The sequence below is a fragment of the Bos taurus genome, chromosome 21 (genome assembly GCF_002263795.3).
Source record: "Bos taurus isolate L1 Dominette 01449 registration number 42190680 breed Hereford chromosome 21, ARS-UCD2.0, whole genome shotgun sequence".
Classification (NCBI taxonomy): domain Eukaryota; kingdom Metazoa; phylum Chordata; class Mammalia; order Artiodactyla; family Bovidae; genus Bos; species Bos taurus.
In genome coordinates, this window is record NC_037348.1 from 27,492,165 (window position 1) to 27,514,078 (window position 21,914).

The following is a 21,914-nucleotide window of genomic DNA, read 5'->3' on the forward strand; positions in this document are numbered from 1 at the left end:
GAGTGTGGGTTCTCATTTTGTCAGAGTCATGGAGTAAGCTTAGCAGGGGAGAAGGCAGCGGGGGCTATGGGCTCCTGGAGCTGCCTGTGCCTGGGTGGGGACAGGAGTGTGTATTTGGCAAGACCTGATCCACATCCTCTAGCACAAAATGTATTACTAATAAAGCTGATGTTTTTAATCTCAGTCCAATGTCTACAATGACCTCTGATTTGGCTTTCAAAGTCACATAAGGAGTGAGATTGTCATTTACCAGGCACACTGAAACTCCACCACTTCATCCCACCCCTCTTCTATCATCTAAGCATCCTTGACTCTTATGAATTTATAAGATTAAGACTTTCAGGTAAGCTCTTCCCCCACCTTCCCCACTCCTATGTGGACAGCATACTCTCCATCAGAGGAATCACCACCTCTTTTCTAAGACTGATCATTCTTTCAGGTCTTTTTGCAGTTACTGTCTTGTTTCTCTTTGTTATGTCTTTATTAGAAGCATCTTTCTTACCAGCATCTTCTTTTCCTGGTACTTGGGAAGAGGATACCAAAAGATCAATTGCTAATTTCCCGTTAAGCCGACAGGAAACCCAAGACCTTCACAGAGATCCTCTCCCCACCCAATGCTCCCCAGTCCTGGTTAAGGGTGAAGGAAAGCCACTTTCTCCTGGACCCCCTCCTCTTTCTGTCTCTGGCGTCTACCTGTGATTCAGCCAAGAAAGCGTCAACAAAGGGAAGTGGAGGGGCAGGAATGTGCTCCCGTCACCCTGAGGACACAGCCAAGGGAAATGGAAAGCATTGTGTTTTTACTATCTCCCCACCCCCTGCCACCAGCCCCAGCACACTTTCATTCCTCTTACGTGTGCGAGGAGCCCCAGGAGGAAAACGCAATTTGGCAGCAACCTGATAATCACATTCCTGGAGCCTTGATCCAAGAATGGTAAAAATCCAAACAATGCTGGGAAAGGGAGAGGGGGCCAGGCAGGGTGAAAGAGCACTGTTTCCATGGTAAATCACTGCCTGTGATTACAGTCAAGTTAACGTATAACTAAAACGTGGAAATTAGGTTATAAGATGAGGCACCTTATCCTTCTCATACAGAAACCATTTTTTATAATCTTGAAAGATTAGTAATTACCAGTAAAACAGCAAAGAAGTGTCTCAAAGTTTTATTGAAAAGTATTAAGGCCAAAAGTTGGTGTAGATAACCCTTGAGTTTGGCTGGTAGAATTATTAATACAAGGTGACTAGGTGTATGAGTCGGGAGGGGACAGAGCCCTGCAGCTGCCTGGGGCACCATCCCTCCTGTGGCCTGGGGCAGAGTCGGTGGCCTAAACACACACCAGGAAGACTTCATTGTGTATCATGTATTCTCTTGTAATTGCTAGGGCCCCTGATTGGGAACTATGTGCTGACGTATTCTTTTGACATTGTACCATGTTTTTAAGTTTCTTGGTATACACATGTATATCAGACATGAAATACATGGTTTCAGAAAACTTAAATGCTCAAGACTCCAGGGTAGAAGGGGACTTCCCCAGTGGTCCAGTGGCTAAAACTCTGCACTCACAATGAAAGGGGCCCAGGTTTGATCCCTCGTCAGGGAACTAGATCCCACGTGCCTTGATTAAGAGTTCTCGTGCTGCAGCTAAAGATCCTGCATGCTGCAATGAAGATCGAAGCTCCCCAGTGCTGCAACTAAGACCTGTTACAGCCAAAATAAAATAAATAAATAAAATTTAAAAAGAATGATGCTCCAGAATCCCCTTAGGCATGGCTCCCTTGCTATGCTCATCCTTCTACGGACATTGTCCATTAAAGTCTTTGGAACAATGTCTTATCAATTCTCATGCACTTTAACAAGCTTCAGTTGCTTTTATGAAGTGATCAAGGTTCTCAAAGACTATAAAATGCGAAAAAAAAAAAAGTCCGTAGTGTGGGTTGATTGTTCTTGTCCACCTTTGCTAGTTGCTCTGTGGTGTGCAGCTGCAGGAAACGCAATGCTACAAAGCATGGAACAAGTCCCTCTCTGTCCCTCCCAGACCTGCCTTCCTCTGCTAATTGACTGACTCCCAAGCACAGGCAATCAGTTCATGTAGCTTGTAAGCAATGATGGTGATCTCGATGGGTAGCCAGGACAGATGACTTTGCCCTTCCTGTACCTCTGTTCCCTGAGGGTGGAAAGGTGATGGGAAGGAGCAAGGAGGGCACTAGTCAGGATGAGGAGGTCAAGCTGGGGACAGACCACCCTTGGCACATATGTCAAGGGCGGGGAGAAACGTCCCCAGCAGTTACACGGCACTGCAGCTGATGGTTCTCCCCATGTATTGCATTGTAAAGGCACCCACTTTGAGGTTGGGGAACTGTCACAGTTTTGTTTGTTTTGGTTTGGTTTTGGCCTGGGATATTTGCGATAAATGTCATCATTCACTTCTTATACAATGTATAAGCATCATTTGAAACATTCACACTATTTCAGGGAGGGAAACGCATTCAAAAGCCAAAGTTGGGTCAACAGGAGAACTGCAAGTGAATGTTAAATTGAACTTGATGTCCCCCTCTGCCCTGATGCCCCGCTCCCCCGGTGGCCACACCCCAGGTGCACCTCTCGCAGGTTACACGGATGCGTTCCTCGCTGGAAGACTGCTGCTCGTCCTCCTTCTCCTGGAAGTGCTCCCGGACGCACTGCTCCTCAAACTCGTGCAGCCTCTTCAGCTCCTCGTCGCTGAGAAACAGCTCTAGCATAAGCAGAAGAGGTTACCACGTGAGACATCAGCCAGGTAGGTGCGTCCTTGTGAATTTCACAGGCCACCTTTAATCAAGCTCATTTCCCTATCCCTTGCAGGCAGCACCCTACCTCCTGGACTGGTTATCACACAAAGACTCTTTGTAATATCAGTGATCATCTTTCCATTGGAGATGAACGGCTCACTTTTAATAAAAATTTTTATTGAGGTATGCATGCTAAGTCACTTTAGTCGTGTCTGACTCTTTGCGATCCTATGGACTGTAACCTGCCAGGTTCCTCTGTCCGGGGAATTCTCCCGGCAAGAATATTGGAGTGGGTTGCCATGCCCTCCTCCAGCGTATTGAGGTATAGTTGATTTATAATACTGTGTTAATTTCTGCTGTACAGCAGAGTAACTCAGTTATACACACATTTTTTTTCATATTCTTTTCTATTATGGTTTATCACAGGGTATTAAATATAGTTTCCTGTGCTCTATAGTAGGATCTTATTGTTTTTTCTATCCTATATATACCAGTTTGCATCTGCTAATCTCAAGCTCCCAACTGGTTCCTTTCACTGGAAGTTCAAATTTCAAGCACAGAGTGTCTGGCTGGGTCTGCTGGGTTGCATGACACCTAAACAGCTCACTTTTTAACACAACTCAAATTGCTGCTATTTGGAACGTGAAACCAAGCATGATTTTCTGAGAAATGTTTTCCATATATTTTATGGATAGAGGCAAGGTGGCAGGAATATTTTCCCATTCTCCTTAAGTGTAACACAGTAAAACATTTGGAAAGGAACAATGGGTTTATAGAGAAAAGTTATTTTCAAGAACTCTCTCAATTTTTCATCCCCTCAGGAGTGGACTTTCAGTGATATTAATTAGTAATAAACTAACAGGTACCCAACTGTAACTCTCTTTAGAAACTCGCCCAGGATAGAAACAGAAGAATGCTGCACATACTCAATCCACGATCCTGTTCGTCTTGGTCCCCTTCTCGTTTCTTCCTGCAGCGACGGCTGAGACGCATGATGATAATATAGATGTGGCTTAAAATGATCATTGGTGGAGGCAGGACAGGCCGGTCATGAAATGTCATAATTAGCTGATAACGCTGGAATTTCCACACTTGGTTAGATATTGACTTCACTTCAAAGAAGGTATTGCTTTAAAAAGAATACTGGTTTAGTTAGCTATATTACTTAAAAAAAAATTTTATCGTGACAAAAGTCATATAATATAATCATATTGGACCTAGAGTGTGTCATACAGAATAAAATAAGTCAGGAAGAAAAACAAATACTGTGTATTTATGCATATATGTAGAATCTAGAAAAATGGTACAGAGGAACCTATTTGCAAAGTTGTATTACTTTTTTTAGCACTAGAATAATTATTTTAATTTTAAAAATTGGAGTATAATTGCTTTACAATGTTATGTATACATGTAGCTGATTCACATTGCTGTCTAGCGGAAAATAACACAAAGTTGTAAAGCAGTTGTATTACTTTTGATTGTGATTTCTCAGAACAATTAGAGTTACTCACACTGAATTGAAAATATGCAATAAAATGGCCTTTTGGTTCCATTCTAGGAATTAGGGCTGACTTCTAGATGACCTGCCTTTTGGTTTATCTATCAGTGTGGCTTGTCTACATTGAAGGGCATTTTACTTGTATAAATAATTAAGAATGAAGGGTATTGAGATTGTTATCTCCTACTCTGTTGAAAAACCACACCATAGTCTACTGACTGCTCAGGACATTTTATTTCATATAGTTAAAGATATGAGCCATTCAACTAAGCATTTTGAAGTATTTAAACTTTCAATTCAGTCATAAAACTAGTTGACTACAGTTTTTTGGAACTGAGTTCATTAATTATTGAACATTTTGATTGAAGGTGCATTATTTTGGATATTAGGTTGGTACAATCTTTGTCTTCTTTTAGCTTCCAGCAGAAGGCAGTAAGCCTAGAATTGTTGGAATCCTCATCAAGTGTGTGGTCTACACGGGGTCCTTAGAAAACCCAGTTAACCTCTGTCAACCTTCATTTTCTCATCTGTCAAGTCAGGAGTGTAACCATGTTCTCTCCAGTGCCTTGGTCAGCTCTGAGAGTCTCTATTTCTGTGAGGGATTTTTGTCTCATATTTTTCATCTTAGAAGCTAAAATAGTTTTTTTCAACATTTATTAAACATGGTCACATCCTTAATGCATCATGCCAACAGGGGCAAGTTTTACAAGAAACTGGACTGTGAATTTTAAGCCATTTCTTTCCTAGGTCACTTTATCTTCTATTCAGTAAATGATAAGAAAAATATTTCATGTAAAAAAATTGTACAATAATTGTCATGGTTGTTCATTGGCTAAGTCATGTCTGACTCTTTGTGACCCCATGGACTGCAGCACTCCAGGTTTCCCTGTCCTCCACTATTTTCTGGAGTTTGCTCAGGTTAGTATCCAATGATTGCCACAGCCTATAAAATCAGCTTTGCTTTTGTGCCTCTGACCATGAATTCAAGACTCAACTTGATAAATCTTTCTATCTCAAGAGACTTTCATCTGAGGAAATACTTTCATTAGATTAAAATTCATGCCAAAGTGTTAAAATACAAACTAAGATTGAATTTAAATATATTTAGGTGTCAACTCTTTATTTAGGAATGCATGAAGTCTGATTGTGGTTGAACAAAAAAGACTGCAAAAAAAAAATTTGTATGCATTTGAAAGCCCTAGTGGATTCCATGTAAACGCCAGGCAGCCTCAGAGGTTTCTGAGATTAGACTGAAAATCTGTAAAGTAGTAAATAGTAAGCACATGGTCATCAGCTGTGACACGCACTTGAAAACGGCGATGAGCAGGTTCACAAGCAGGATGTTGGCCACCAGCAGGTAGCAGGCCATGATGGCAGGCGTGAGCCAGGCACCCGGGATGCAAGGGGGGAGCCGCTTGCCTTCCTCATCGTACTGGTTGTCACCACAAGGAGCTGAAATGAGAGTTTGTCTTTTTGTGCTTGATTTTCACATAGAATGGAAAGATTAATAACTGACCTATGCTATTAAAGGACCTATTTCTTTTTTACTGTGATTATTTTTTTCTGATTTCCTAAGCAGTAATTTTCCATGTGAAAGATATCAACTCATACAAAGGAGATAAGAAACTCATTTCTGCATTCAGAGTGAGTCATTCTTAACCTGTCATATTTATAAATATTTTCTCATTTCTGCATTATGTTTTTCAATCTACAGTGAAAATGTATAATGAAAAAATGTGTTCTTCATCTTTAAGCAGACACATCTGTCTTTATGTTTTGTTTTGTTTTTTTTTTACTGTTAACCATTAGAAAGTGATTGGGTCTTCTAATTATGTAATATTAACTTATGTTGTCTTCTTGATCATGAACTTTGAAAATGATTTTATTATGAGGTAGGAGGTAAGTATCCTCTCTAGGCTCAAGTTCATTAATTGACTATTCTGTGCTCTGTTTGAAAAAGAATCTTTTTTCTCTCTGCTCATTTGAAATGCTACTTTGATCCTATAGGACTTATTTTCTGAAGAAAAAGATACTGCTACTGCTGCTAAGTCACTTCAGTCGTGTCCGACTCTGTGCTACCCCATAGACGGCAGCCCATCAGGCTCCCCGTCCCTGGGATTCTCCAGGCAAGAACACTGGAGTGGGTTGCCATTTCCTTCTCCAATGCATGAAAGTGAAAAGTGAAAGTGAAGTCGCTCAGTCGTGTCCGACTCTTTGCGACTCCATGGACTGCAGCCTTCCAGGCTCCTCTGTCCATGGGATTTTCCAGGCAAGAGTACTGGAGTGGGTGCCACTGCCTTCTCCGAAGAAAAAGATAGGATGATCCTAATAGTCAATGAAGTAATATCCATGAATTCACAGTCTACTTATTTTTCACTTCCTATTTAAAAAAAAACAACACTGATACCAGGAAACAAGTATTTGAAACCAGCATACAACTCTGGGTAATTAGCTGAGGAAGAGATTAATTAATACACACATTCCATAGACTAGAGTCATCAATTATGTGTAAACTTACGATTAATTTCCATGGCGTAGACTATAGAGTGATTGGATAGCAGCATTTTATTTTTTTAGTTTTGACAGGAAGGAAGAAAAGAAAATAAGACAGTTGAGAGAAATGTCAAACAAATGATGAGTAATATAAGAATTGTTTTGCTGTCAAGAAATGCAAAGTAGTCAAGGGAATTACACATTTACACTTGGAAACAGTGATCTACTTAGGAGAATTGTGCACATTATTAGTTCTAGGAAATATATGTATATATATTTCATGAATATTTATTTTATGATGTCATAAGCAATAGCTAAAGCTCACTAGTTAAAAAGACTTTGAAAAAGACATGAGGCTACTGACAGATGATCATTTTAACGTATAGGTTGACCAATCAAACATCCCCTGTATGCCAACCCAAATACCTTGTCAGCACAAATAAATGCAAAATTACTATGAAGTAATGAGATCAAGAATTGAAAATCTACATTTCCCACTGTTACTGAAAATAACCTCAAGTTTGCCTCTTCATTTTCTGTTTCTACCCAATTTAATTAAAAAATATTACAACTTATGTCTAGATCCAGGGACTTTTTCCACATTTATGTATGTTTACTGAAGCTAATATTCTTTTGAAACCAAATTAGATTTTCATGTTCTGGTTTACCAAGCTACAAACACATCCACTAATTGACTCTGAGATAATCATGATAAAAATGTGGTCTGAATCACATGACAAGATGCAGTAGATGGAAGGCATTTGTGTGAACTGGTTATCAGTCTCACCTAATAAAGATACACTGAACAACCCTGCATCTCCTACAATGCAAAGATGTTCAAAACCTTCTATTCTAAAGAAGCTTCTGCTTCTACTGGAAGTAGTAGCCATGGTACTGTACCTGGCACTTTTTGACAGAACACAATATGCAAATTGAAATATGTGGTGCGAATATGAATATGGGTCTGAAGATACTTGTTCACTGGTAATGCAGTAACTGTCCAGGTGAAATCATGTAAGCTCATTTGAACTTCACTTCCCTGCAACACAAGAGACACTGTGACCTACCAACTCAGCTTGGGCAGAGCTGGGGCCTGCATTCCCCAGAAATCCATGTAAGATTGCAGCTCATCTCCTCGGCTAACATCCATATTACTGTTGATAATACAAAACTAGCACCTCAGGAGTGAGGAGGAGATGCACAGCTACATGGACAAGGAGTTGTGAAGCCTGAAGAACGGGATGACACAAGGCACTAGTCACCTTCATGCTCACTGTCTCATTTGGCTGAAATAACACCACAAGCTCTATCTCAGGGCAGAAAGAGATTTAGGTTGAAGAAAAATTAGAATGTTGGCATTGGGACCACATTCATGTGTAGAATGTGCTCAAGGGATGTGAGTCTCAGAATTCCAGGGAATGGTTCTCAGAGTAGAAGATAGGCATCTCAAAAAATTTGTATTTCATAATCTGCACTGATTTCTTCATAAAATAATTGGATGCCTATGACAGAATAAAAAATACTTTACTCCCAAATTAACACAGGCTCTTCCATTAATTTGGAACTGATCATCTGCCTTGGGAAGCAGGGAAGAGAATCTTACTATGAATTCTATTCTTACGGTCTATCTGGTCTGCAAACACCTCCCCGTAGATCATCCAGTAGGGCATGTAGAAGATGTTCCGGGCCAGTTTCCAAGAAGGCTCCTCGTCTGGATGCAAGATGGCTTGACGGGCTACTCCAAAACTCATCAGCACCACTAGCATGATGACCACGAAATACAGCATGTCAATCATCTGAGGAGAGAGGAAATGAGCCAGGTCCACCTGGTTCATTACTGTGTGCTCCCCTCAGAGACTTCATGAGTGCTTAATTAGGATGGAGGAAGCTTCTTTCCCCCTCTCCCTCCCCTCCATGGGCTACTAGTTCTTGTATTCCATGCAACACATACACCTTATTCTAGAATATTGCGATTCCCATCTCCTGCTCTCAATCTTTCTTCTCCTCTCGTGTGTGTGTTAGTTGCTCAGTCATTTCTGACTGTTTGCGACCCCACAGACTGGACCCCACCAGCCTTTTCTGTCCATGGAATTCTTCAGGCAAGAATACTTGAATGGGTAGCCATTCCCTTCTCCAGAGGATCTTCCCAACACACAGGGATCGAACTCAGGTCTCTAGCATTGCAGGCGGCTTCTCTACCATCTGAGCCACCAGTGAAGCCCCTCCTCTCTTGTTACCCATAAACAAATTCCTCTAGTAACTACAACTGCAAGTAGAGAAAGGGAACCATTATGGGAAAACAGGAATTTGTAAGAGAAACTCAGGGGTAAGAAGAGGAGATGTCTAAGGGGATAACAAGATGGTGAGTTGAGAGTGTGTACTAATGTTCATTCATTATACAAATGGTGAGTCGTTACAGTGAGTAATGCTCTGGTTACTATGGATACTGGCTTTGTGTAATTCTTAATTTTGAACATCCCTGAAGATGAGAGCCCTGACTGGGACTGCCTAGACTATATGTCCCTTCCCTCAAAACCACTTGCCATACAGAGTTATTCCTAAGCTTGAAAGATGTCCTGTCTTTTAGGACCAGTCCTAACACTGAGACTATTTTAAGTGATGTAAGGATGGTTCATTCTTAGTTTCATATTTTATAGCCTCTTCTGGATAAATGTTGCCATGGATTTGTCTTGACCTCATCACCTGCATTGCCTGTGTCCACTCAATGAAGAATCTGCCTACAATGCAGGAGATGCGGAATGCAGGAGATGCAGATTCAATCCCTGGGTTGAGAAGATACCCTGGAGAAGGAAATGGCCACCCACTCCAGTATTCTTGCCTGGAAAATTCCACAGACAGAGGAGCCTGGTGGGCTACAGTCCATGGTATTTCAGTCAACCAGGACTGAGCACTGAGCAAGTTATAGGTTACTCCAGTCTAGAGTGTGTGATCTGAAAACTGTCTGGAGCTGCGGTGCGGGAGTGACTGGACCCACTTGTTTGTCTCTGGCTTCTTCAACATGTTAGGAGATTAACCATTGGGTTATTGACAGAAATATATATACATACAGTAGGCCCTTAACTCTTGTTTGTCAACTGGATTTAATTAAGTGATCAATATGTAGAAGAGCTTAAAGCAAAGAACATTTCCTGTAAGAAACCAATTGCTGGGGAAAGATCAAATGAAACATCACAGAGTCATGCCTGAGGCCTGGCCCCAGGTCCTAACCAACAGCCTCTGTGCTTGCATTTCTTCATGAGCCATCAGCACTAACCATCTTTCCGATCATCATCACGTAGGGTCCCAGGTACTTGTTGACACCAAAGATGTCCAGGACACGGATGTACCAGAAGATGATGTCCACGCAGTAGATCACGCGGCCGTAGCCCATGTAAGGCTGCTTCTGGAGGCGAAGGATGGCTCCGATCATGAACATGGAAATGGCCACAAGGTCTGTGATGTTCCAATACTCCTGCAGCCAAACTTTTATTTTCTGGCTTAGTTTACCCGGTTCTGACATGAGGATCTGAAAAGAAATGCCAAACAATGACAACAACAACAACAACAACAAAAGCAGGGAGAGTGGTTTTAGAAGCTTCACCTTAGAATCCTGGGTATGGAGGGCTGGAGCAGCATTCCAGGGGCTTCCCCTGAACCGTAGTGGCTCAGACAGTAAAGAATCTGCCTGCAATGTGGGTGAACTGGGTTCGATCCCTGGGTTGGGAAGATCCCCTGGAGGAGGGCATGGAAATCCGCTCCAGTATTCTTGCCTGGAGAATCCCACAGACAGAAGAGCCTGGTGGGCTACAGTCCATGGGGTCACAAAGAGTCAAACATGACTGAGCACCTAAGCACAGCACAGCAGCATTCCAGGGCATCTGGTCCCCTTTCCTGCTCGAGATTTCTAAGTACTCATCTTCTTAGGCAGATAAAATATCTAGAAAGGGAAATTCCACAAGACTCCTTTGGATTCCTAGTTTCACAAACTCTCAGGAAATGCCTTCTGAGTTATGTCCCTCTGGTCGTAATGAAAGCAGCTGCCTTTTGACCCCTTTTCCAATTCTCTGGACATGTGCCGGTGAGCTCGTGTTCCAGAGTTAGTCCAGGAGGAAAATCCTAGAGCAGAGATAAACCTATGTGGTCCCACAGAGGGGCGTCCACCCACAGGAGATGGAGGGACTGGGATAGAATGGGTAACTCAGCCCAGATTCCTTTGTAACTCGGAGATGAGAAGTCAGGGGAAAGCTGAGCTTCATTTTCTCCTGCTTGAGATCTTACCCTTTCAAAGTTACCGCAGCTTAAAAGAACACTTTCTCAGAGGCTTTCCTAGTGGCCCAAAGGGTAAGAATATGCCTGCAATGCAGGAGACACAGGTTCAATCCCTGGGTTGGGAAGATCCCCTGGAGAAAGGAATGGCAACCCACTCTAGTATGCTTGCCTGGAGAATTCCATGGACAGGGGAGCCTGGTAGGCTACAGTCCATGGGGTCATAAAGAGTTGGACATGACTGAGTGACTAACACACACACACCTTTGTCAGCAAAGTGATGTCTCTCCTCTAGTAAAACTGAAAATATTTAACAAGCAGCATGCAGGGGCACACACAAAGCAAACATAGGTGCAGCTGCGGTGTGCAGCAGGGTGGGGTCTTTAAAGGTGGCGCCCCTTTAGTTATGGAGTTTCTTGGTAGGTCCTGGGGACCCCAAGGGTGGAATGGGGTGGTGGCTATTCATAAGCCAACTCAGAAGGCATTCACTAATTTAAAAACTCATGTGCTCTGACTTATGCCTGCTGCTCTCTTTCCTATAACTGAGGGTGGGGGGCAAGGACAGTGGGCTCTTTGCAGTAAAGAACAGTGTCTTAGCATAGGGCTGGTGCTCAGTGAGCTCACAGTGGCACTAGAGATGGCACACAGGCCACTTGGGAAGTCCCTGTTGTAGCATGCGCAGAGTTTGAATGAAGCCCAGCCAGAAAAAAAAAGAAGTTGTAACATTTTAGACCTGGCACTTTTCATTTGGGGCTGTCATCAGACTGACAGCATCTAATTAGCTCTCCTGGGAAGAAGTTGCCAGTAATAATTTTTCAGTTCAGTGAAAGGGTCAATACAAAAAAATATATTGCAAAATAAATAATACTGTTTCTCTATCAGTGGGAGAAAGAATACGAAATCTGCTGTGTGTTACCTCAAGTTCATTTCTTCTTGGGTGTATTGTTGCTATTTAGTCGTGCAGTTGTGCCCAACTCCTTGCGACCCCATGGACTGTAGCCTGCCAGGCTCCTCTGTCCATGGAATTTCCCAGGCAAGAATACTGGAGTGGGTTGCCATTTCCTTGGATGTAAGCTTTCCCTTTATAAGCTGATATAATGAGCTGAAACCTGTAGGTGATATTAGAAAGAAAAGGACCTGGCCCACACTTTTTCTGCCACCTGCAAAGGCTGCCCTCTCAGATACGTGAGTTTCAAGTCCCCGTGATATGAATCGTGCATGAACTGGTGTCTGTCCTTTTCCAACACTTAGTTGAAAACCCTGTTTCCTGGGTTTGCAGCAGATGTGCTGGAAGCCTACCCAGAGGTGCTGGAGGCTTCCTCTGGGTGGAGGTGCCCAGCCCCCACCTGCTGCAAGGGCCACTGTTCCCTCCCACCTGCCCCCTTGGGCAATGGGAGCCCTTACCCAGAGGCCCCGCTGGCTGACTCATGTGGGTATGAAACTCAGGTCCCTTTGGTCAAGATGGAACAGACTCTACAGTACTGAATACACTCAGAGTCCCCTGCCAATGAGGCCAGGGACAGATTCCACTGAAGCCACACCTCCCTCAGCCCTGTCCCCTCTCCGGCCTGACCACCCTGCTCCTTCTCCCCTCTCTCCTGAAAGCTCTCCTTTAATAAACCACTTGCACAACAATCCCCACCTCAGATGGAGGGAGACCCAGCTAGGAGAGGGTGGTTCAAAGTCCTAAGTTACAAGAAAAATGTCATCTCCTACATCTCCCTGTCTACGTTCAACTCCCAGAAAATGGAGCCCCAATTTGTACCCAGTTGGAGTCAGGTGTTTATCTCAGGTACCTGGCAGAATTCCTGCTGCTTTTACAGGCCCTCAGACTTGTTTTTATCACTAAACACCATCTACTCTGCTTTGTGTTCTGATTTCCAAGTTCAGTTTCAGTTTGAAACAGAAGGCATATAAATCTGCAAGGGAACAGAATCAACTTGGGATTGTGACACCCGGAAAGAAAACATCCAGGGCACTTGGGATTTACATGACTCATTTTTGCAATAAGAAGCAATATCTGAGGACTTCTCTGGTGATCCAGCAGTTAGGACACTGTATTCCCATTGTAGGGGGCACAAGTTCAATCCCTGTTGGGTAACTAAAATCCTGCATGCCTTGTGGCCAAAAAGAATTCAAATAAATAAATAAAGAATCTACATCTGAATTGAAGTCATTGGTGGGTGGGGCTGGGACAGGTCTTCAGAGCATCACCTCGCGAATTTTCTCCAAGGCCAGGCTCAGGATGTAGGAGATGACGATCCACTCCTGGAGGCAAGGCCAGCGCTCCATCCGCACCAGGATGACGTAGTTGAACAGCAGTAGGTACCCCAGGTAGGATATCTGAAAGACAGAGATCGACAGCCCGGAAAAGCTCTGAAACCCTGTTTACAGGGGGACACATCTTCTAAAACAAATTTTCACTTTTAGGTGCACTGACTCTATTAGAGGAAACCTTCCACTCACATCACAGGTGCAGTCAGAGAACCTTAAGGCAGGTTGGGAGGCATTTTGTACTTTAGCATAACATGCACGCTGAAAGTCCATTCTCTAAATGAAAGTATATTTGTTGCTACTGTTAGCTTCATGGGGCTTCCCTTATGGCTCAGCAGTAAAGAATCTGCTTGCCAATGCAAGAGATGCAGGAGACTCATGTTTGATCCCTGGGTCAGGAAGATCTGCTGGAAGAGGAAATGGCAACCCACTCCAGTATTCTTCTGTAGGAAATCCCATGGACAGAGGAGCCTGGTGGGCTACCATCCACAGGGTTGCAAAGAGTCATACACATACGCATGCACGCACATCAGCTTCATGGGGAAATTATGAAGTTGTACAAAATTATGATAAATAGAGAAACTTTGAGTAGTATACTGGTATGCCTTCTACATTCCTGGAAATTGGAAAATGTTACTGACTCCTCCCTGCATTGCTAATTTCCTTCTTGAATCTTCCCACTGCTAATGGACAGGGGAGTTTCAAAAAGGGGGAGGGTGACGATGGGGAATCTGCCCAGCACACCCAGCGGGTGGTCCTGAGGCCCCTTAATTAGCATCCATTTGTCTGTGGTGTGCTGCACCCACAACAGGGTCCCTATCTTTGAGGCACATAGAGTTGAGTGATACAGGAGTGAGGTACGAGGTTGCGGAAGGTAATCTGAAGATGAGTGAGGTTGATTCACTCCAAAGATGAAGAATCTTCAGCTTTAGCCCTTACCCCTCTGGGCTAGGCCCCTTCTGAAGTTTTGGTGGTGTGGGTAAGGTGTGTGCTAGCAATTGATCATTTGTGATTCCTAGTCTTTTTTTTTTTTTTTTTTTGATGGCCCCTTCCTAATTGGTTTTTTACCAGGATACAGTCAGCATCCCATTTCTAGTCTTTGCAGGAGGATTAGAGCAAGAGTTCTCAAAGTTGAGTTGCATTGGGAACCCCTTGTACTCAGTCACGTCAGTTATGTTCAACTCTTTACAACCCCATGGACTCTAGCCTTCCAGGCTCCTCTGCCCATGAGATTCTCCAGGAAAAGAATACTGAAGTGGGTTGCCATTTCCTTTTCCAGAGGATCTTCCCAGCCCAGGGATTGAACCTGCGTCTCCTGAGCTGTAAAAGCATGCGACCCCCTCTCCTACATCTGCAGGCTACATTTAGAGGCCCTGGGGAGACACCCAAGGCTTGTCATCCTCCTGGCCCCACCCTCTTTATCCACTTGACCTCAGGTTCTGGGCCTGGGCTCAGAACCACCTGGGCCTCAGCTGGTTCTGACCAGAACAGATGGACAGCTGTGGCTTCAGGTGTGGCTACCAAGAGGTTGGGTGTCCAGGCTCTCACTGGCCTGGGTCCCCATGTAGCCCCGGGGGTGCTGTGCCCCAGAACTCTGCCTCCACCTTCTGCCTACCCACATCCATCGCCCTGTCCATGGCCTTGGACCTGGCTCCTCAGTTTCCATCACCTGCTCACACCCAGTCACTAATGGAACCACTAATGGCCAGGATCTGCCTGAGATGGGCTGTGCCCTGGTACCTGGGACTTCATGAGTAGTCTTGACCCTCCCGAAGACTGCAGTGATTTCGGGAGGCACAGTGTGCCCACCACCCCTGCTAGGACCACCCACAACCAGCCCAGTTTCCTTCAGAACCTTCCAAATTGCTCCAGTCTCTTTGCCCCACTTCTCCTGCCCATCTGCACGTGTAAGACTGGACCATTCTTGCTCCAGGCACAGTGCCCTCCTAGAGTCGTCCAGACAGTGGCCACAGATAGGGCTGGATGAGAGTATGTGGCCACAGTTCGGAGACCTTGATTCGTTCCTCAAATCCAGGATTTCATGCTTTGGATTCAACTCCACTTTGAGTGATCCCATCAGTCTTCTGAAAAATGGCATTTGTGAGCTTGCTGTCTCAATATGAGTCATCTTTATTCATTGTTGGACTAGAACTGTATTTTCCTAAGTGTGTATTACTATAAGACATTTGAAAAATCCTTCTTCTTAAGGAAATAGAATATGATTATTTGGCTTTATGAAATGGTATATTTGGTCTAGAATGATCACATTCCTGTATATAAACATTATCTATCTAGGTCCAATTTTAGTTGAAGATCTGACTTAGTCCCACTTCATGTGCATAATTCATTTTAATCCACTGATTTTTTTAACTTTTTATTTTACATTGGAGTATAGCTGATTAATAATGTTGTGATAGTTCCAGGTAAACATCAAAGGGACTTGGCCATACATATACATGTATCCATGCTCCTCCAAACTCCCCTCCTATCCAGGCTGCCACGTAAAATTGAGCAGAATTTTCCCTGTGCTATATGGTAGGTCTTTTTTGGTTATTCATTTTAAATATAGCAGTGTGTATATGTCCATCCCAAACTCCCTAACTATCCCTTCCCCCGATCCTTCCCCTCTGGTAACCACAAGTCTGTTTTTTAAGTCTGTGGATCTCTTTCTGTTTTGTAAGTAAGGTCATTTGTATCATTTCTTTTTAGATTCTGCATATTAGGGATGTTATACAATTTAATTAAGGATCTTAGTCTCACTTCTATTTGCATAATTCATCTTAATCCATTGATTTTTTTAAGAGGACTTTTTTGAAGAAGAAGAATCATTCTTCTTGATTCTCACACATCTAAAACATGCTAAGGGAGGTCTTACTGTGTAAAACCAGAACTTGACGATGGGGGCGTTGTAGAATTCACAGATCTTGGTCCCAATGGGGACACTTCGTTGCTTTTTGTGTTCGTTCTCTTCGTCCCCCTTTCTGGAGCTGGCATCTGCATTCGCATCCTGAAAACAGAGCAGAGCACATGGCAAGCAGGCTGCCAGATGGGAAACTCCCGGGACCCTAGCCCCACAATCAACAGACAGGCACCTTCCCAAATCAAGGATTATAAAAATGTTCTATATTCTTTTTCTTTTGACATATTATTGTGATTTATTAATAATTGAATTTTTCCAATGGCTAATGACAGAAAACAACAAAATTCTGTAAAGCAATTATCCTTCAATAAAAAATAAATTAAAAAAAGAGAAAAGACGTAAAAGATTTGAATAGACATTTCACCAATGAAGGTATAAGGAAAACAAATAAATACATTACGATGTTCAACCTCAAATGTTCTGTATTCCTTCAGTGTCTAAATTCACGGCAAGAGAAATAGCAACCATTTTGAAGATGAGGGTTGATGGTTGGGGTATCACTGACCATATTCTCCTCTTCTTTTTCTTTGCCATCCTCATTTTCCTTGGATGTCTGATAGAAGTCATCATAGGTGCGAAAGTCCAAAAACAAGATGGTTGGGGGGAGAAGAATCCCCATGATAACCTAGGTATGATGAGAAAAGTGGATTTTTAAGCTATGAGAACTCGTGAAATTTTTCCCAGTATAGGTAAAATTTTAAATGACGAGCTTCAGCATTCCTCAGTAAGCTAGCAGCCCTGTCTCTGCTCTGATGGTCTGTGGCTTATTCGGTTTGGTACATGGATAGAACTGCAGACACTGAGAAATGTGAACAACCACACATTGTTCAAGATGAACAGCAAGCAGGATGGTGTGGAATCCTAACTTAAAAAGTGAAGATCTTATATTGAGTTTCAAAGCAGGTAGTTTTTTAAAGTAAAATATAGTAGGTAAAAATTAATTAATTAGACCAAAATATTTTAAATAGAAATAACTTAGATGTGAATATATGGGCCAAGAGTTGGAAGATGAATGTGACTCCTGAAAGAAGGATTTGTGAATGTACTTAGTGCCATTGAGCTGTATAGTTAGATAAGGCTAAAATAGTATCTTTTATATTATGTGACTTTTATCACAATAATAAAAAACATTAAAAAACAAAAAAAAAAAAAAAACCCAAAGGTTTTCTGAAGAAGTAGGAATTCTGCCTCAAGAATGTAATATAGAAATCCTGATCTCTGTATTACAGATTCTGATTTACCAGTCCTCATTCTCAATCATGTGTGTTGATTCTATAAAATAAACAAATTGGTTCTGTTCTTCTGGGAAAATAAGAAAGAAGAACTTAACATGGGCTCAGCCTAGACAGCAAAAGCATCGCCTAACCTATAGATGGAGACCTCTGTCATTTTTTTTAAAAACACGTTTCTGTTTTTATTTTTTAATTTTTTAGCCATGCTGGGCAGCATGTGGGATTTTAGTTCTCTGGCCAGGGATCGAATCCCCAGCCCCTGTATTGGAATTGTGGAGTTTTGACCACTGGACCACCAGGGAAGTCCCACTCTTGCCATTTTTATCAGTGCTATGCTGTGTGTCTCCAATACTGAGCTGTTTCCAATGTTAAGTCCTAATTTTTTAAAAAAATTTCTCCTCAGCCATCCATTATTAAGAACAACACAAAGGGGCTATTTCGATCATATACTAAAAATTATATTATAAAACACTAATACTTAAAACAGTGTAGTACAGGTATATGAAGAGACCAAACAATGGAGCAGAATGGAAGAATCCAGAAAAAGATTCAAATTCACAAAGGTCATTACTTGTGAGACAAACACCACATCCAATGGGAGGAGTAAAGATGACTATTTAATGCATGGTATTGAGAATCTGTGTGATCATCTATAAAATAATTACTTAGGATCCATATCTCACACAATCACTAGAATAACTTTGTCTAGCTCAATAATTTCATGAAAGAAAATAGGGGAGGGGGATGCATAGAGAGACGATTAAACAACTAAGAATCATCACATGAGAATTCTTTCATAAATGGAGGAGAAAGCCTTTCTAATGATGCTCCCGAATCAAGACACAATCAAAGCAAAGATCAATAGATTTCATACTTAAATCACAAACTTCTGCACAGCAAAACACATCACCACCACAGTAAAAAACAACTCATGGGAAATATACTTGCAGCTCTTGACACAGGCAAAGGACGAATCTTTCTAATTAGAAAAGATCTCCTAGACATCCAGAAGGAAACTTCTAACAACCCAGCAAAAAAAGTGGGCAAAAGCAGTAAACTTAGGGACATTTGTATTTAGAGCAAATGGGTTCATTTTCACTCATAAGAGATACTCAGGGACTTTTTGGGTGGTCCAGTGGTTTGATCCCTGGTCAGGGAACTAAGATCCCACGTGCAGCGTGGCCAAAAATAAAATAACAATAAAGAAACTGATAGCATCTTTAAAGAAGGCGGGGGCGGGGGGGAAGACATTCAAAGAAACTATGCAAAGATCTCATTTTTTACCATTAGATTATAAAAATTCCAGTGTGTGTTCACACACCATATTGGTGGGATTGTGGGAAAACTCTCTGCGCAATGGCGGGGGGGACACTTCCACAGAAGGAAAGGCTATCAAGATCACAAGTCCATATCCCCATGGGGCCAACAGCTCCCCTTCTGAATGTTCACCTAGCAGACATGTGAGGCACAATGTGTGTCCAAGAGCAGCCATGGTGGCCATGAGGGTAGCACCCCCAGGGGTGAGTGACTTGCACTCGAGACTGGCCTGAGCTATGACAGTCACTGTAAAGGAAAACAGGGGAAGCAGGTAAGAATGTAGGAATGTTCTATGTCGTAATACAGAAAGAGTTCCCAGAGAAGTGGAAAAAAGGTACATAACAACGACTATGTCAACCTTTGTGAAAAAGAAAAACAGTAAGTATATTTAATTCACCACGAAAAGAAAAGACAGTATTCATATTAGCTTTACATATGGAAATATACACAAGAAACAAATATCAGTGGTTGCCACTGGGTGGAATAGGCCACATGAGGGACAGGAGTTAGCAGAGAGTCTTGTCACATTTTTAAACACTTTTATTTTTATTTTTTTGATGTGCACCATTTTCAAAGTATTTATTGAATGTGTTACGATATTGTTTTTGTATTATGTTTTGGTTTGGGAGCCCAGAGGCATGTGGAATCTTAGCCCCTTAACCAGGGATGGAACCAGGGATTGAACCCACACTTGAAAGGTGAAGTCTTAACCACTGGACTGCCAGGGAAGTCCCATAAACAGTTTTAATTTTTTAATATGTGCATATGATATGAACAAGTCAAAGAATTAAATTAAAAAAAAATCCTGGCTTTACAATAATTACATATTTATGTTGCAAATTAAAAATGCTTTGAAGGAAATTTGATGCTTACAAATATTTATACCTATGGATAGACATTATATCCAAAAAAGAAAGCATTAGATTAAAAAAAGAAAAGGAAGAGATTGCAAAACACCCACCAAATCTCAAACTTAGTACAGAAAAAGAATATAGACTACCTCATTAATGATATTTTTCCTTTTCAAAACATTTTGTACCTACTGGTTTAAATCAACATATTATTAAAATTAACTTCAGGACTTCCCAGGTGGTCCAGTGGCTAAAAATCCATGCTCCCAATGCAAGAGGCTCAGGTTTTCTCCCTGGTCAGGGAACTAGATTCCACATGCTGCAACTGAAAGGTCCCACATGCCTCAGTGAAGACTGAAGATCCTGCATGCTGAACTAAGACCCGGTGCTGCCAAATAAACAAATAAGTTTTAAAAGTTAACTTCAGCTGTTTCTTTTTTACTTTTTACAATGTACTTGAAAAACTTTTTATAGCTATTAAAAATCTTTTTGTAATGAGAATATTTAAAGTTTAAATTTAAAGCACATATGTGCTTTATTTCTGTTGGACAGTGCTGCTGAAGACAATACAGTTTAATCTCACTCTTTAAATTCTGGCATGTTTAAAAATTACTTTTTAGTATATATATTCAACTACTTTTTGTTTTTTCAGCTGTGCCAGGTAGCATGTGGGATCTTAGATCCCGACCGGGGATTGAACCAGTGCCCTCTGCATTGGGAACCTAAAGTCTTAACCACTGGACCGCCAGGGAACATATGTACCCTGTTTGTTTATGGGTTGAAGAGCTGGAACATATGGACCTGCAGACTTGATCACAGAGTGGACTTGGGGGTGCTCCTCTGCCTTTCTTATCTTCTGCCACTTGGCAGCTGCATGCTGAGGCTGGACCAGACCTTGGTTGTTTTTGTTTTTTTTTTTAATTTTATTGAAGTATAGTTGATTTACAATATTGGGTTTAATTTTTGCTGTACAGCAAATTGACTCTGTTATACATATATTCTTTTTCATATTCTTTTCCATCATGATTTATTACAGAATATTGAATATAGTCCCCTGAGCTATACAGTGGGACCTTGTTGCTTATACATACTATATAAGCTAGTTTGCATCTCCTAATTCCAAACTTCCAATCCTTCCCTCACCCACCAGCCCATCCCCCTTGGCAACCACAAGTCTGTTCTCTATGTCTGTGAGTCTGTTTCTGGTTCGTAGATATGTTCAGCGTAGAGGTTCTTCAATAAACTAAAAATAAAGTTGCCAAATGATTCAGCAGGCCCACTCCTGGCCATATATCTGAACAAAACTATAACTCAAAAAGATACATGCACCCCAATGTTTGTTCATTGCAGCACTATTAACAATAGCCAGGACATGGAAGCAACATAAATATCCATCAACAAAAAAATGGATAAAGAAGATGTAGTACATATATACAATGGAATACTATTCAGCCATAAAAAAGAATGAAATAATGCCATTTACAGCAACATGAATGAACCTAGAGATTACATGGGCTGCTCTGGTGTCTCATCAGTAAAGAATCTGCCTGCAACACAGGAAATGTGGGTTCTATCCCTGGGTTGGGAAAATCCAGTGGTGAAGGAAATGGCAACCTGCTCCAGTATTCTTGCCTGGGAAATGCTATGGACAGAGAAACCTGGTGAGCTACAGCTGTAGCTACAGCTACAGCTACAGGGAACTATGCTCAAAAACCTATAATGGAAGAGGACATAAAAAAGGAATATGCTGCTGCTGCTGCTGCTAAGTTGCTTCAGTCGGTGTCCGACTCTGCGACCCCAGAGACAGCAGGCCACCAGGCTCCCCCGTCCCTGGGATTTTCCAGGCAAGAACACTGGAGTGGGTTGCCAAAGTACTTGCTATCATTTTATTATTATTTTTCACTGAAATATAGTTGATTTACAATGTTGTGTTAGTTTCAGGTATACAGCAAAGTTAATCAGTTATATTAGTTTCAGGTATACAGTGAAGTGAATAACTGATCACTTCGCTGTATACCTGAAACTAACATATATATATATATAACTGATTCACTTCGCTGTATACCTGAAACTAACATATATATATATAACTGATTCACTTCACTGTATGCCTGAAACTAACATATATATATATATATATATATAACTGGTTCACTTCGCTGTATACCTGAAACTAACATATACATATATAACTGATTCACTTGGCTGTATACCTGAAACTAACACAACATTGTAAATCAACTATATTTCAATGAAAAATAATAATAAAATGATAGCAAGTACTTTCAGAGTCATAAGGC

The 21,914-nt window shown here is 41.7% G+C and overlaps 1 protein-coding gene across 1 annotated transcript in view; it reads right to left on the reverse strand.

Annotated features, from left to right (window-relative positions):
- TRPM1 (transient receptor potential cation channel subfamily M member 1) overlaps positions 1-21,914 on the reverse strand; it is a 100,756-nt gene that overhangs the window by 9,621 nt on the left and 69,221 nt on the right. The window contains exons 18-25 of the mRNA XM_059879304.1: positions 16,720-16,839; positions 16,170-16,301; positions 13,235-13,363; positions 10,029-10,280; positions 8,376-8,550; positions 5,569-5,713; positions 3,690-3,892; positions 2,597-2,729 (exon numbers count right to left, since the gene is read on the reverse strand). Coding sequence (XP_059735287.1) covers positions 2,597-2,729; positions 3,690-3,892; positions 5,569-5,713; positions 8,376-8,550; positions 10,029-10,280; positions 13,235-13,363; positions 16,170-16,301; positions 16,720-16,839 — 1,289 coding nt within the window. The remainder of the gene's footprint in view (positions 1-2,596; positions 2,730-3,689; positions 3,893-5,568; positions 5,714-8,375; positions 8,551-10,028; positions 10,281-13,234; positions 13,364-16,169; positions 16,302-16,719; positions 16,840-21,914) is intronic.